At 39.7% G+C, this 17,603-nt stretch overlaps 1 protein-coding gene across 8 annotated transcripts in view; it reads right to left on the bottom strand.

Moving 5' to 3' along the window:
• Positions 1-1,439: 1,439 nt before the first annotated feature.
• Positions 1,440-17,603, bottom strand: part of PLEKHA1 (pleckstrin homology domain containing A1) — a 56,990-nt gene continuing 40,826 nt past the window's right edge. The window contains exons 7-13 of one of the 8 annotated variants that reach the window (XM_027063291.2): positions 17,386-17,529; positions 15,542-15,610; positions 8,942-9,006; positions 8,263-8,326; positions 6,550-6,639; positions 5,257-5,297; positions 1,440-3,926 (exon numbers count right to left, since the gene is read on the bottom strand). In XM_027063291.2, the coding sequence (XP_026919092.1) occupies positions 3,716-3,926; positions 5,257-5,297; positions 6,550-6,639; positions 8,263-8,326; positions 8,942-9,006; positions 15,542-15,610; positions 17,386-17,529 (684 nt within the window). In that variant the 3' untranslated portion in view covers positions 1,440-3,715. Of the gene's footprint in view, positions 3,927-5,174; positions 5,298-6,549; positions 6,640-8,262; positions 8,327-8,941; positions 9,007-15,541; positions 15,611-17,385; positions 17,530-17,603 lie in introns of those variants that run through there. The other 7 variants (XM_027063290.2, XM_027063288.2, XM_053207835.1 and 4 more) reach the window with 7 other exon arrangements.

The raw sequence follows: 17,603 nt of genomic DNA, 5'->3' as shown, positions 1-17,603 counted from the left end.
TGGAACATGGGATATACAAGAAGCAACGTGTGAGGGGCGCCTGGGGGGCTCAGTTGGCTAAGCTTCCAACTTCGGCTCAGGTCATGGTCTCATGGCTCATGAGTTCGAGCCCCTCAAGGATATTCAAGAACTCTGTATTATTCCTTAACAACTACATGTGAATTTGTAATTATCTCCAAATAGAAAGTTTAATTGGTCTTTTGCAAATGTTAACTTAAATTGTAATTTCAAAACTATCCTATGCAATTACATTTCTTTTCTAACTTCTATGATGAGTGAAATAGACAAAGTCAAACAGACTACAAATTACTTTATTTTAAATTTAGCAATGACCTAACCAGAAGGTGGCACTGTTCCCACATCCCTAGACCACGGTAAGGGACTGTCACTTTAAACGTCATGAAAACGGAATACTAAGGTTTTACCAATCAAAACTGTAAACGCTAACCCCAATTCAGTAATATTTTCAATAAGTCTTAGATGAGATTTGAAAAAGTACAATTTTCATAAATCATTAAAAAATAAACAACATATAAAATAATCAATTTTGGGTCTGCATAACATGGAAGGTGGCAAATGGAAAATACAAAGCCGTCTAACTATGTGTATTTTCATCATGTCCTGTGTAGACTGGCAAACCCGTCCAGAGACCAGGAAGATTCTTACCCAGTCTGGTATGAAGCTGTTCTATCGCTGCACTTTTTAATACAAGTATCTCCTGCCTCACCAACTGTTAACGTTTTGACAAAGGTATGGGAACGACTTGAAGATTTCTGAACAGCAACTAGGGTAAGAGAAAAGCTGAGAAAGGAATCTCTTTTTCTGTGAAAGCCACGAAGTTTCGAACTTTCTCATTTTGGGCTTTTTAAAAATAAAAACATGTAAAATCTTTTCAGGGAAAGAAAATTACATTGCACCAGTTAACAAGAATTACTAAGACAGACAGACTTTCTCCAATTCCATCGCCATTAGATGCTGGATGCAGGAGCAGACGCGGACGATTTGTTACCAACAGCGGGTCTGCAAAAAGCAGCCTTTAACACCCGACAAGCAGTTTCATGAGTACATGTCAACGGCCCGTCTGGGGATCAAAATGCCCTCTGCACCCAGCCGCGCTCAGGCCGGGTCCAGTCTCACTGATAACCACGCGCTGCAAAAGCAGCCTGGGCGATTCAAACTATGCTCTGAAGCCGACATATCTAGTACTGCTTTTGAGAACGTGTTTTTCTTTTGTTTGAGGTAAACAAAATAATCAGGCTCTTTTTCCCAAAAACAATCATCTTTTCTCGTGCAACTTTCATTCCAGCTGTGCCTTCCAAAGGCCACCAAATAGTTACTCCGTCCTTAAACATGGAAATTCAAGTCAACTAACCAAACAGATTTTGTACTAGTTCTGGTTGCCTGTTGACATCAGAAACTGAACCAAACTGAACGAGAAGTAAGTTAGAATTTGAAGTTTATTTTCAAATCATTACAGTGTTCATACCAGTTTGACATTATAAAGTAGCAGACGTAAAAGTAAACACTGGGAAGCATGTGTATATTCCCATTCTGAAAGAAGACGTGTTCTATATACAGAAAAAAAAAATGCAGCAAATATTAAGGTATTCAAAGTAATTTTCTGACAATTCAGATGTGACATATTTACAAGAAAAGTATAAGTTTTAAAATAATTAAATAATTTTCATAGAATTATAAAAGTATTGAGATAAATATTAGGAGACCCTGACAATCACAAGAACATTTTCCTACGCTACTGAATATGAGGGGTAGTTCTATAAAAAGTCCCAAAATAGAGCTAATATTTTGCCACTATGAAATATATCAAATTACCAATACCAAAATATGCTAAAATAAACATGCAACGTAGAAGCTGTACCAAAGAAAAAAGCGTTAGGCTCCTGAATATTGCAAACTGTCTACACAAGATTTCTTAGGTATGTTCATGAAAGAGTAACCTTCAAAGGAGCCACTGAAATGGGCGTATCATCAGAAAAAGTGACAACTACTTAAAACCTTTCCATTTTACCATTTTCGAATATAGCTGCAAAAAAGGAAACAATCGAAATGTGCCTTTTCAAAATATTAGCTTATGAATAAAAAAAGTTGAGTGGCGCACTTGACGCATTTGGATTTTTAAACTGATTCTATGACAATTCCAATGCAATAAATAGTAAACTCTGGACCCCACTGCTGGAGCAGGAAATCTTCTCCCTCTCTTTCTCAAACAAGAGTCATCTTAGAAAATGAAAAGGGGAAACAGTGACACGTATGAATTCCAAAACAAAACAGCACAGTAAGATGGCAAAGTATCATAAAAACAGCAGCATGTGAGATTCAAGACTATTTTCTTAAAGCAAACGTTTAAGAATCAACCATAAAGACGATACCTCAAACTCGTCTATTATTCAACACTTGAAACTAAGGATTTCTCAGAGCGGTGCTTACACTGATGACGTCCCCGTGATTAAATGTATACTCAAATGTGTGTTTTAAAACACGAATATTGCACAGGTAGTAGAATAAAAGCATTCTGGCATCTCAAACATAAGATGATATCTTACTTAACACAAAAAACTATGCTACTGACAATTTTATCTCAATGTTTAAAACCAATCACATAGGACTTTTGAGCACGTTCATCTGACAATGTTCTCAAGCAAGATGAGAAAACACAGGCACTTGAATGTGATTAGTGACAAAAAGGAGAGGCATGACTAAGGGCAGTTATGTCTTCACATACAAACTCACAGTCTTTCACTGATCCAAATATAGAAAGAAGAACTATTTATAAAACCTTGATAAGAAAATCAGATCTCCCAGAAATTTCATACCAAGTCATTTTCACCATTTCATAAAGCAATGACTGCTTAAGGTCCTAAGCTTTTTCAAACACATGTCCAAGATACAGTTGTCTGAATTAGTTTCCCCCCCACCCCCGACCCCCCCGGGCAACCTCCAACCCTTGCTAAACGGTCCGGTGATAATCTCTGCGGCAAAACTTGCTACTCACCTTGATAACCAGAGCATCAAAAGTGGTGATCATTTCCAAACTGTCCACGTCGTAGTATAAATTTTACAGCACCACAGACATCATGATTTCAGTTATCTTAGTCTGACCATATTTCATTCAATAATATTAACCAGTAAGAATGTGTAAATATCAAGCATCTAATAGGAAGTCAAAGTAGCATTTTAAAAACAACCAAAATAATTAATAAGCATTTTTAATGTTTTATGTGGTGAAACATTTAAATTGTCAAATTCCCTAGGAAAAAAAATACCACGCACACATTTTCATCACCCAAGCGAGAGCACACGAAGCTTCAGACAGTTGATACTGAAACACTTAGGTTTTTTTCTTTCGTTCGTTCACTGTTTTGTTTTGTTTTAAGGAAATTACATTTCGTTTGGCCACTCCCGAGATCCTTGGTTTACCAGCTTATGAAGAGTACATCTAAGAGGCAGTATAATTTATGTATTAAAAACCATTTCACCCTTTATCATCTTTGGCTAGAAGCCTCGTGAGAGGAAACGGGGGCTGGGAGGCGGAGGGGGGCGGGGGCGGGGGGGGGGGGGCCCGCGTGCTTCGTCTTACACGTCACTGACCCTTACACGTCACTGACCGGAAGGCTTGCATCATCCAAGTCCACCGGGTCACAATCTTTATCCTGAGGGCCAGTTTTACTTGGAGGTTTGAGCGGAGCGCGTTCAGTCACTTTGGAAGCTGGTTCTCTTGGAGAGACAGTCTGGACCTTGAAGTTCCCTGGCTTGACCTTGGCAAGAGATTCGTAAAATCCTCGCTTCTCCACGGTAAAGCTTGAGACCAAAGAGTTGCTGCGAGAGGCCGTGCAAAGGGAGGCGGCGGCTGCGGCGCTGGCAGAGCGGAAAGCGTGCTTGGGGTCTGGAGGACAGCTGGGATGCTCCTGGAAAGAGGACAGGCCGTCAGACACAGTCAAACATTAACGACAGAGTTAGTAACTCAGCGTGAGACTTTACTCTCTGAAAAACAAACAAAACACACACACACACGCACACACACACACGGAGCAGAAGCATGAGCCATGCAGCAAACGTGTGCACGTTCCTTCCCAAAGCAATGCATTTTTAGGAGTGAGGTTAAAGCAAGGACAGTCCACAACCATTTCCACTAAGAAACCAGTTCTGTCACCAAAGCTCTGCCACTCGAAGCCTCAGTCGGCCTGCACCGGAATGCGGTGCTGCAGCCGCGGCTGAGCGGGTGTGTGAGAGGGCCCTGTGGCGTCGGGTCACGTAAGAGTGAGTTCTAGTCTCTCAATCAACACTAGGGATCGTCCCGTGTATTTTAGAAAGATAAAAAATAAAAATGCAGGATATAAAAATGAAAGGCCCTATTTTTTTAATAAGCAGAACTCACTATTTTTCAAGCCTACGATTCTGTCTGGCAGTCTGACCAACCTTCGTTTTTCTGCCCTGAGTTTCACGGCAGCGGATAATTGTGCCGCCTTTCCACTTCCTCTTAACTGTATTTATTCAGTTTTGAACACGTCCTTGATTCTCATGGCTTGAGATTTTAATGGCAGCAAAGGGTACATATTTAATCATTCATTAAATCTGTGGCGAAATAACGGTCAGTTGTGACTCTTAATTCCCACTCGCTTCTAACTTAAGATATCCTTAAATAGGACCGTTCCAAATGCATTGCCATGTAGTTCCCGGTGTGCTGTGCTCATGTATGACACTCGTGGCTTTGAAAACAAAGCGCTACAAGTTCACAAAACACCCTAGATTCCCACGAGCTGGCTAAATTTCACCTGAGCTTGAAAATGCCATGCAAACTACAGTAACGTGGAGTTCATCCAATGCATAAGCGTGCATGAGTTTGCATAGATTATTAGAACAAGGGTGCAGTGCAGTGGTGTAGCATCAAAAATCTCAAAATACATAAAATACAGAAGTTGAAACTTGTGGCAATTCGGTAAATTAATTTTTAGGACAGCTTAATGCGACTTGTTCAATTAGTAAGGTTCTATTGCTCTTTCATGATTTATCTTTCCTCGTTGTTGTTTAAATATACGTATCCAACCGGATGACCAGAGGGAAATAGTTTGCGTTAGTGTTGACAAAGTCAGTTACGATAACTGCAAAAGGCAGTTTGGTTAACTCAACTTTCTACGATCAGTTGTGAGTAGTGAGTAAGTCCGGGCCCTCTAGTAAGAAGGCACGTTTGCGTGAGAGCCCACATACGTGCTGCATTCACCAGTTCTTGATGTATACCTCTGTATACAAGGATTCGACAGCCTTCTGGCCTGCCGCATCTGGAACACAGTGCAAAGCTAAGATTAGAGTTAACCTATACTGAGGAGAGGGAGGAAAAGAGAAAGTTCTGCCGACAGTTACAGCTAGAGAGTCCACTTCGCCCCCACCACAAAGCACGAAACACAAGTGCCCTTCTCCAAGTTTCCCTGTTTCCCCACAGACAGTGTTTTTGCAGAGAGTCTCATATTGGGCTGCTGAAAAGGTCACATAAAACACAGGCAGTTACAAAATTAACAGGTATGAAAGTGACTTCTAAGATATTCCAGAAAGGATATAAGGAGACTCATGTAAGAAATGAGAAACATGGATTTGTTTTTACCGATCTGTAGTTTATCACTACCAGAAAACTACCAGAAAAATACCAAAAGCGCAGAATATCTGGCATTTACAATGAACCCGTAAAAGATAATATAAGGCTTTCATGCTACATGTTAGACTACATTCTGTGGACAGAAGTGCTACATTTCAAGACACTTAAAATGTTTTTTTCTATTCCTCAGTAGAATATTTGTGTTTTCAGATGAAAGCAGTGACCAAAGTGCCCTACAGCCAAATCTTATCCTATGATGTACCTGAACATGATAAATTAAAAATTAAAAACATTTTTCTTGTTATTTCTGAGAATGTGTAACATTTCAGTTTTACTCTCATATCATCACAAAGACAATTATGATAGTGAAAAGCAGCGGGCTTCTAAATTACTCTACCAGAAAATGAGAACGAGGACACGCAACGGAAAATAGTGACGGAGAACACGAAGTTGTATTTCGGGTTCCAGCTGCTCCATTCAACGGCCTTATGGTGCTAGTAAGCCAAAAACACCTTAACTGAAATTTGAGGTAGTAGAGGAGAAATGGAGACTTTCACCAAACTGTGTTATGCTACAATTTAAGGCGCTTTACAGGATTAGGCCACATCCCGTACTGCGAATTTGTCAAGTTGTAACAAATCCAGACCTACTGACAAGTAAGAACTCCTAAAACAAAGCAAGGAAACGTTCATTCTTTAGTTGCCCTGCTTGTGCATTTAAGACAATACAATGCACAGAAAGTTATATATACATAACACTACACGGAAGCATTAAATTAGAAATGCATTATTTTTTTGCAAGTCCAATTGGTACGAAAGTCAACATGCAAATAAATCTCAATACAGAAAGAAACCAGAAGGATTAGGGGGAGAGGAAGGAAAATAACTCGACAGGATGGGGGGGACCCTAGGGAGTATCACCCCAGAGAACAGGAAACATACAGAAGATGCTGATCGGCCAGGTCCCCGCTGTGCTACAATGGCACCAGAGACTGCTTTAATCCAACTGTGCATCTCTTCAGGGCTATCAGCCTAAGGGAAAGAAAGGACTCATTCAGTCAATTCGTCCCCCAAATCAGCTCCTACATCTACAAATCCAACGTATTCATGTTGGTAAATTACAGTGTCAATAACAAAATCATTCCAAGGCAATGGTTTCCAAAAACTTTTAGAGTCACTTTTTTAAGTCAGGTTTTGCCGGGTAAGTTATCACAGAGACGTAAGTTGAGCACTTGATGCTTTAAGATCAGACACATCAGAAAGTCAATATGAATACTTCTGGAGAGAAAACGAGAGGAAGAAGTCAAAGACAAAGCTTCTCATTTTGCTCTATCTACTGCTATATCGTCTGACTCTGCTACAAGAGTATTTACGTAACTGCGGAGTTAAAAAGCCACTTGACATAAGTTTATGTATTATTTTTCTAGAGATCATTTCTAGTACTACACTAACTACTGAAAGTAGTTTTGGTGGTCATATTCCAAAGTATCATATTCCTTGACAGGACCTTGCCTTCCAACGTGAATTAAAACCTTATTATGACTTTAAATCCAACCAAACAAAACCTAAGAGGGGTGTAGAGATACCTCCCTTTACTTCTGTTCCAAACTTTTAAGCTACAGGAGAATACTTGCAAACCAATGATTTTAATAAGGACTTTTAAAAGGAAAAACCCAGAGCAGGCAAAGGTAAAGCAAAAATCTAGAAATCAATCTGGCAAAAGAGGGGGTTTAAAAAGGTTTTATGTTCTGACGGTTATTCTTGATCTAGAAACTTAACCTATAGAAGAAATCCAGGCAAAGTTAAGCACAAAAATGTTCATCCTCACATTGTTTATAATAGTAAATAGACAAAACTACAAAAATAATCAGTAACAGAGTAGCAGGGAAAGAGTTTAACTGTGGAGCATTCATATAATAGAGTATGGTGCAGTTCTAAAAAGTTTTTACAGAATTTTTAATGATGTGGAAAAAAATGACTATAATATATTAAATAGAATATAACTGCGTGTGCTTTGTATGACCCCACTTGCTATAAAAATATACGCCTTTAAAAAAGGCACTATAATAAGAATGGTTTCCTGACTGTGGGATTCTGTGTGTTTTATAAACTACCCCTTTCTTCATATCTTTCTATATTTTCCAAGTTTTCTGCAATAATTATATGTAGCTTTTATAAAACAAAAACAACTGTTCTTTAAAAAAAAGAAAAACTTCTAATCTAAATAATACACTAAAAAGAGTATTTTAAACTTAAATACAAGATGCCTATCTACCACTGGTGAGATCTACGGTCTCCTTTTATTGTGGGGATTTTCAGTCCCATTTCTAAAATTACCAAAAATGATGCAGTCAAAATTCTACAACACATGCAACAATAATCCAAATTGAAAGTTAGCATCTACGTTAAAACAGCATTTCCCTTCCCATAAATACTACCTAATTCTACTCTACGAATTCATAGCCAAGAGTACCCCTATCTGCTGAACATATGACCTACCGATAATTTTATGTATAACATTTTTTTAAGTTGTGAATTACAGTTGTCATATTTTTCCTTATCCTCATAAGCAGTAAGTTTATTTCTGTTCATGTCACCTCTAAAATTATTAATCTCTTGTTAGGAGGATCTATAATCTCCAAAGAAGACTCTCACCTGCACATAGAAAGTTCGAGACGATGTTACAATTTCAAAGAGATTGTCTCTCATCATTATGTCACTGTTAACAAAAACAAACGTCCAATTGCACTTAAATAGCAGTTGTTTGATAGTTTTTCTTTCACTCATTCATCTAGTACCAAATATATGTCAACAAGAAAACAAACAGAGATAAAATGTTGATGTAATTTAGCAAAACCAAATCGTCTTTTCCAATTTATTTTTGCATTAATTTTACATATTTTATACGTTCTATATATTTTTAGAAGAGGTTCATAAAAGAAGTTTAAAATCCAAAGTTTTCAACTGTGAATAAATCAGTTTGCTCAAGGAAACACTGCACGGTTACCACATTTTCTTATAAAGCTCTATTCTGCAGCAACTTCAAAATACTTAAATTACTAATACATCAATCTGTCAAATACGATAGAAGTTGTTCACGTTAAAATTTTTCCTTTCCGTTAATAAGCCTAATTTTTAGTTTTCAAATGAAACAAAAAAATATCTCCATACTTTGAGGATTTTGTAAGTCCTGGCATATCCCAACTAGGAAGAGTTAAAAGTAATGCTACAAATAACCCAGGAAAACATCACCTGCACACACCAACCAAACTAAAGCCCTGCTGAGTGCTAGAGTGCTGCGGCAGGCACTAAGTGACAGCGGGTGCTCACTTACCTCTGCTTACATTCCTGGACCTTATGAACCTCTTTAAGTGGTATTACGCGGAGAGGTTCCTTTTCCTGGCAAAAAAACACACGGACACATGACGTATATTCTTAAAGTCCTTTGAAGGATTAGTTGTCTTACTTGGAGATCTCTATGAAGCACATCTGACACGTAAATCTACCTTCCTGAACCATCCAGCATCAGAACAGCTCAAATACTGAATAACCTTATGCACACTGTGGTCTGAAACACGGAAACTGGCACATAACCCGTATTCACGTTATTTCTGGCCTTAATGACAGCGTAGCTTATTAAAAGCCATGAAACCATCAGACTTTCCCCCAGTGGACCCTTGCAGACCCCGTAAGTAGAAGACTTCCTCTTCTGGAATGTTATTTTGAGGTAGAAGGCACCAGAGTAGCAAATACCCAGCTTCTCGGAGTTAAATTTGTCATTTTAGGTATATCACTTTTATATGAATACGTTATTTTAACAAGCACAATTTACTGAACATTTACTAAGTCCAGGACATCCGCTAGCTTCTAAACATGTTAGCTCACTTCAACTTTCTACAACCCCACAGTACACGCACTCCTATCCACCTGAGGAAACGGAGCCTCACAGGTTAATTAAGTACCTCACCCCAAGGTCACAAAACTAGACACAAGACACAACTAGTTCCCAATAGCCTGTTTATACTACACGTGCCATGAAATACTATATGCCATATTTCACCGAGTATCACACCGTAAGATTAAAAAGTGCCATTATTTGATGCAGCCCCAAGAAAAAATTAAAGCATGGCTGAACACTTTAAAAAATCACCAGTCTTTAAGTTTTACAAAATGGTTCATTTTTAAAATAATTTCAGACTATAGGGGAGCCTGCGTGGCTCAGGTCATGATCTCACCGTTCGTGGGTTCAAGCCCCGCATCAGGCTCTGTGCTGACAGCTCAGAGCCGGAAGCCGGCTTTGGATTTGGGGTCTTCCTCTCTCTCTGCCCCTCCCCAGCTCATGCTCTGTTTTTCTCTCTCTCAAGAATAAAAAAAAAAATTAAAATAATTTCAGACTATAAAAGACTTACAAAAATAGCACAAAGGATTTCTGTACACATCGCACCCCATTTTCCAAGATGTTAAAATTTCACGTTTGTTCAATCATTCTGCTTGTTGTGTTCATGTATGTGACTATGGTATGTGTGTATATATTTCTCCTGAAATGTCTGAAGGTAAATCATAGATATGTGCTTTACTACTAAATATGTTAGTGTATATTTCCTAAAACAAGGATGTTTCTTACGTAACTACAGTACAATCACAGAAACCAAAAACTCCACACTGACGCAATCCTATTATCTAAAAACCGTATTCACATCTCATTAATTGCCCAGCAGTATCCTTAACATAAAAGGGAAAACTATAGATTTGCTGCTCCAGAGTTCAATCTGGAATCAGACCTTGTATTTAGTGGTCCTATCTCTTCGTGTCGTTTATTGTGGAATAGTTCCGCAGGCCTTCCCTGCCCCCCCCCCCCCCTTCACAACCTTTAGAGTTTTCAAGAGTCCAGGCCAGTTGTTTTGTAGAACGTCCCTTAATTTGGCTCTGTATGATGTTAACCATGCTTGGATTCAGGCTATGCCGTTCAGCGGGGAAACTACAGATGCACTTCGTTCTTCTCGGGGCATCATTCTCAGGGAACGCGTGAGAGGGGTGTGTCCCATTACTAGGGTGTTACACCTCATCTCGTAAGGCCGTGTTTGCCGTCACTAGAAAGTTACCCTTTTCTCCTTTGCCATTATTAAACATCTTGTGGGGAGACACTCGAAGCCTATGGAATACCCACTTTTCCCATCGTTTTGCCCACTAATTTTACCAAGCTTCGAAAATTCTTGCCCGAAACCATCATTACTGTAGTAGCTGCCAAATGGTGATTTGTCTCCAGCCCCATCAATTCATGGATTAGTTGGAATTTTACTCTAAGGAAATGCTTTTCTTTCTCCGTTTACTTATTTGACTTGTTTTATTCTCTGGGTTGTAATCCATTACTATCATTTTTTACTCTGGTGCTCAAACCATATGAGTTTTGGGTACTAGGAGCCCCTTCAAGCTGGTTGTGTCCTTCTGTCACGTCCCCATCATTCGCTGAGCCACTTCCTTATCTTCTGTCACAACTGGATCTTCCGGGCCCAGCTCTCCCTGTGCCTGCCCCACCTGTGACATCAGCCATCTCTCCAATGTTCCCAGTTCCTGTTGAAGAATAGCGTTTATACTTGCTTTTGGGGGAAGAAGACCACTCATCTCTTCACTCCGCCATGAATTTCTCACGATACATGAGAAGTAATACTCCTGTGAGGTTTTAATGTGTGCTTCTCTAATTACGAGTGATACTTAACATCTTTTATATGTTTAAAGACCATTTTAATTTCTTTTTTTTTTTTTTCAACGTTTATTTATTTTTGGGACAGAGAGAGACAGAGCACGAACGGGCGAGGGGCAGAGAGAGAGGGAGACACAGAATCGGAAACAGGCTCCAGGCTCTGAGCCATCAGCCCAGAGCCTGACGCGGGGCTCGAACTCATGGACCGCGAGATCGTGACCTGGCTGAAGTCGGGCGCTTAACCGACTGCGCCACCCAGGCGCCCCTATTTTAATTTCTTTATAAAGGAACTGTCTATTCATGTCTTTTCCTCATTTTTCTACTGGATACTTTCCCCTTGGTTTTCTCTCTCTGTAAACTTTGAACCAACCACAAACTTAGACAAAGGTTGAAAACATAGCACAAAGACCTGACTCTCTGGAACCATTTCAGAGTGAGTTGCTGACCTGGCCCCCAAGGCCCTTTAGTGTGTATTTCCCGCAAAGACATCCTTTTATGTTATCACAACAGAACCATCAAAATCAGGAAGGTGTCCCCCAAGTGTCTTTTATTAAAGCAAAATAATTCAGTTCAGAATCGCTGACTGCATGTACTTGTCATATCTTTCTTTCCTTCAGTCATTCTGTCCCTAACTCCCACAGTCTTGACTCTCCTGAAGGCTCCAAGGCAGTCATTCTGGAGAAAGTCCCTGACTTGGGTGTGTCTGATCCTTCATCAGGATTAGATTCAGGTCAGGCATCTTTGGCAGGAACATCACAGAAATGAGGCAGCAACCTTCTCGAGCTATCCTGTCAGACGGGAAGTAATTTTAATTCATCTCATCACTGACGAAGTCCACTTTAATCATCTGGTCACCTGTTTAGAGTGGTATCTACCAGTGTTATCTTTATCGCTATCAAGTTACCATTTCCCTTTTTGTACCTAATGTGCATTCTGCGGATGGGGACTTTGAAACTATGTGCCCTCTGGTTCCTCATCACACACACACGTGTATACTCATGCATCCACCCATTTCTCCCGTGTGGGTTCATGGATTTCCACTTTATTCAAAGGGCAATAATCTGTTACCATCATTACTTATTTTGATGCCTCAAATAATCCCCCAAATTTGGCAAGGGCGGCTGTTTTCAAGTTGGATTCTGGGTCCTTCCGTCATGTCCTTAGCATTCTGTGAGCACTTTGTTTTCCGATACGAGACATTCCAGGCTTATTTTTTATTTATTTCTACTGTTTCAGCTTTGGAGTCTTGCCATTTCTCCAAGAGCCCAGGTTTCTTTCCATGGAAAGGGGTTTTTTTCCAGTTGCACGGAGCTAGGAAGTATATTATATGCATATATATGTAAACCCATGAATACGTTTACAGCTCTGTTTAATTCTACATCTACCTGTATATGTTAAGTGCTCACATCGATACATTGAATTCCAACCTAATACAAAAAGTCTTCTCCTTTTCCTTATTTGTTACTCCCTTTTTGGACAGTGAGAAACTAGGCTTCTATGATCCCTAACATATTTACTTATTTTATCAAGTGTATATGTAAACATCCTCCCGTCTCTGCCACCACCCTCTTCCCAATCTGAATACCCTCTTCCCCCTACTCCATGTTGGGCTAATCCTCCAAGAGGACAGCCTCCTCGTCCTTCTTGGGTTCCTTGCCCACACCCAGGCTACTGTAGCTCCTTGCGTCCCTGTCCCACCACATGAACGCCTACACTGATCTGCCTCACCTAAAAATTTTAGGTCTTAATTGTTTGGGAGGAAAGAGGGCAGAGGGTAAGGAAGAATCCCTCAATTTTTAACGTTCTTTAGGGATATCAATGTTTTATCCTTGATACATACTACAAATACTTTCTCCAGGTTTTCAGGTATACACTTAAATCCTTCATACCTACTGAAAAAGTTTTTAACTCCTTATCTCTTAGAAAAACAAACTAAAGTAATTACAGATGAAATAATATGTCTAGGACTTACTTCAAAATATAAAGGGGAAGTGGGTGGTGGTACCTAAGAAAACCAGCCATGTCTTGATAAGAGGGGTTCAGAATACTATTCTATCTACTGTATGTTTAAACTTCTAACGATCAAAACGTTTCATAAAAGAGCCCGTTTGTACTCTAAACATCAACTTCTATCATTTATCGTTCTTGAGCATATATAGGTACATAAGCAAAAGTAAAGTGACTAAGGTTTTTTTAAAACTTCACATTCGGATTCCACCTCTTCTAATCACTTTTTGACTCGGAGCCATCAATGTCAATGTTTTTCACTCCATACCATTCTCTGTGTCAAAAAGAGTGAAGGGGATGAAGCATTTCTTAAGAACGTTCTACCGTGTCCCTGAGATTCTCTTGCAAGCTGCCAGCACCCTCTTCTGCGGGTTTTGGTGGCGGTGTTTTCCGATCTTACCCAGAGGTGCTGTGCGCACGAAGCAAAGACAACTACCCCACAGCTGCTGCCTGACTGCCCCTCCCCCGCAGCTAAGACAGCCGTTCAGAAATGTTACATGTGGGGGGAATGTACCCCTGAGTTATTGATAAAGGTAAGTAATTATAATATGTTTAAAGTTTCCAGCTGTATCTGAGTTTTCTAAGTGCTTAACACATTCCTAAATACACATGGCATAATCTCCCTGCTTCCTTTGTTAGTTCAGTATTCTCTCCTCTCAAATTTTATAGCATAACGTCTACATGCAGGTTTTCAAAATTTAGCAAGTATTTCCGTAATAGTTCTTGTCTCATAATTACTGTGGGTGACAGGGGGGCATGTCAATTTCTCTGGCACAACTGAACTCCTGAAAAAGGCCAGAACATCGCTGCTGTTCTCTTTATTCCCAGTTCCCGGAACAGTGTGCCAGAGCCACGGAGGGCTCAATGAATGTCTGTTGCATTAATGACTCTCCCCAAGAGTGCGATCATTAATTAAAGCAATGAATCAACCTACTAACCAAGCAAACGTGCAGCCTTCTGAGACACCACGTCTGATACTTTTTGAGCCACGTAACTACTACTTCCCGTTGAGGCTCTTCGAATTGGACGTCTGAGAAAGGTCCCTGTGCTAAAATGGCTATTCTTGGTGTGCTATGCCATTTTTTCCTTCATTCAAAAAGACTTCTTGATTCTCTACCAAGTATCAGCTGCTGTGTTCATAAAAGGGTATAAAAGAGATCTTTGCCTTCAAGAAGCTCATAGAGTCAACTGCTAAAGACAGGTATGCATACAATGACAAAACGCAGCCGGAAGTATTATGACAAAAGTGGACTTCAGGAACCGTGGTGTGTAAGGAGAAGGCAGAGTTCAAAAGCTTCCCAGAAGAACAGACACCTGAGATGAATCGCAAAATAGTCCTTTCCTGTTCTCTGAGTACTCTGCTGTCCAGTATAGTACCAATAGCTATGTATAACTATTTCAATTAAAAAATACTAAAGAACAATCAGTTTTAATTTTAAAATGAAATAAAGGTAGGTTCCCCAGTCATACTAGCCATATTTCCAGCATTCAACAGCCACATGTAGCCAGTAAACCTGGTCAGTGAAGATATGGACCATTTCCATCAGTGTAGAAAGTTCTACCAGATAGTAGCTGGTGTCTTCACCAGCTGTTCTGGTGTCTTCATTCAAATAAAGAATATGATCCTCACTCAAAGGTCCCATAAAACAAAAGGAGGTAGGACAGACATGTAAGGAATAAAAAAGCGTTCAAATTATCCAGCAATCTGTGGCAGAACTCAGGTTATGTGACAAGAATATTTTAAATAAGGATGTTACTCGAACAAGTGAAAGAGGGAATTTCAATCTTGATTCTACCCCGCAAGACAAAAAGGTCTTATACGAAAAAACTTGAAAAGTCAATCTGCAATAGGAAAAAAAAAACTTATCAAGAGAGGGAAGAGAAAAGAAGGTAGAAATGCAGAGTTAAAATGTTGACTTTTAGAGATTTAATTCTTCCTACAATCTCCTCCAGCTGCCCTTCAGAGGACATCGGTAGGTGAAGGAGTTCTGATGTTTTTAATTCTTTCAAGGTGGAACGCCTTTGAAGGTATGATCTTTTTATTTAAGATATATTTACAAAATTACCATTAAGACATCACAACCAAATAAAGTGAATTGTATATGCTTCTCAAAACCAGAATTATTTTAGAAATAGAAAACAGGACAAGAAACTACACACACACACAATCACCAGAATAATACTTCTCAAACATTTTAAAGCAACATTTATGACACAGCAACATACCAGTTCAGATTTGAAGTAGCCTATTGTGTTTTCATCCAATTGAAAATATCTTCTCTTCCAGTTTTTCATCTACCAGAGATGAACACAGACATAAGACTTCTGTTTCTAAGAATGTCAAATGTTAATAGCCACTTACATATTCTGATATGAACCCATAATCAGAAATGGCAAGCCCTAAAAAACCTCATTACCCTCCCTTAGTGAGGAAATACATGAAACATCATCTCTTCCACTGCTCAGGCCTTAAACGCCTAATTCAACTTTGGTGGCCAGTCTTCAGTTTGTTGTATCATACAATTTCAGAATATGGTTTCATTATTTTTAATGCTCTAAAAGTTAGGAAAGAAAAAAAAAAGCACTTCCCCATCCCCCAACCCCACAAAGTAAATGTCATCAAGAGTTCAAGAGCAAGCACAGGAAATGTTATTAAACCACATTAAGTTCTGTAAAATCCGTAAAATGCAAGAATCTTTCTGCAGGTACTTTGTGCTTAGTAGTAAAGCAACAAATATTTAATAAAATGAACCCACTTTATACAAATATTTGTTTTGTCACTGAAATACAGTTTTTGTGAAAGCACTTCAGTATCTCCAAGGGTTGCTATTTTAGACTTGGGAATGAAACAGAAGGAAAGAAAGGTCTCCCTCCCTAAAAGCCCTCATTAGCACAAGTGAGCCACAGCCTGAGGAACTTCTGAGGTTCCTTGCAGACCTGCTGCAAGGGGTGAGTCTCAGGCCCTCCCTTCACTTCCCTCCACTTCAAGGTCAGGAGCTTAGAGATAAAAGAACTTGTCCACGGCTGACCTACACTAATTAGCATTGCCAGAAAGGGACGTGAAGTCAAACAGAACTGCCGGCAGAGTTTTAAGTATTTCCTTACTCACAGAAACTTTTTTACTTTTATTTTCAAACTTCAAAGTTTATCTTCTCACAAAATGCTAACGATTTGGTTCACGTAAAGAATGACAAATTTTAGAAAGGTACTCTGGGGGCGCCTGGGTGGCTCAGTCAGATGAGCGTCTGACTTGGACTCAGGTCGTGATCTCACCGTTCCTGAGTTCGAGCCCCGCGTCGGGCTCTGTGCTCACAGCTCAGAGCCTGGAGCTTGCTTGGGATCCTGTGTCTCCCCCTCTCTCTGCCCCTCCCCCACTCACACTCTGTTTCTCTCTTTCTCAAAAAAAAAAAAAAAAAAAGAAAGGTACTCTGGAATCTTGGAAACACTGGTAAACGTACTTGCCCTTCCTACAATTTCCCGCTGTGGGTCTGGCTGGATGAGAAATACCCAGCTAACCCTTAACAGCTCTTAGGAAGGACCAGGTGTTGCTAAGATACTCTCTTAATTTGCATCTTTCAAAGCATCTCCAAATGGTAGGTTCTATAATCTAATTTTCCTTAAAAAGGAACAGAGAGCCTGAGAGGGTAAATGAGAAGCCCAAGGTCACAGAGAATTCGACTGAGGTCAGCCCAACACCCAATGGAGTAAGCAGGCCTTCCGTACCCCACTCCCTTGCCCCCTCTTTTCCTGATATCTCCCTGCTAGACTTCTCTTTCTCTGACCCACTCCCAAGGGAGAGAAAAATCAATAGGAAAGCCTTCTGGAATAAATTTAAAGTGTTAGGAAAGTTCATCTAAAATTGAAGGTCAGTGGTAATCAGCACTAACTTACCCAGCCACCCACAGACCAAGAAAATAACATAGAATCACCCCTATTCTACCTCCTGACTCCTCAGCATGTTCACGGCTCCCTTTGGGTCTCTTGAAAAACAAAGCAAATGATTCGTGTGCTGAGAGTTTGCTAACAGACTCATTTTTTCATTATTACACATACTCTCGTAAGGTACTCACCACTGCTCCCTGCTTTACACAATACCCAGCTTTGATGACTGCACTGTCTGGAGGTGGCTTAGGAGTAAAGTAGGGAAGATGGCTCTGTGACCGTTTCAAATTATTTCTGTCAATACTTTCACCACATTCGTTTACTTCTTCTTTCTAAAATGAAGCAAATAAAGAAATTCTTTCCTTGCTTGTTTAGCTTCAAAGCACAGTTGTATTTCATGTTGTAA

This window comes from Acinonyx jubatus, chromosome D2 (genome assembly GCF_027475565.1).
Source record: "Acinonyx jubatus isolate Ajub_Pintada_27869175 chromosome D2, VMU_Ajub_asm_v1.0, whole genome shotgun sequence".
NCBI lineage: Eukaryota > Metazoa > Chordata > Mammalia > Carnivora > Felidae > Acinonyx > Acinonyx jubatus.
The sequence above is the reverse complement of the archived record's forward strand: the minus strand, read 5'-3'. Positions and strand labels throughout refer to the sequence as shown.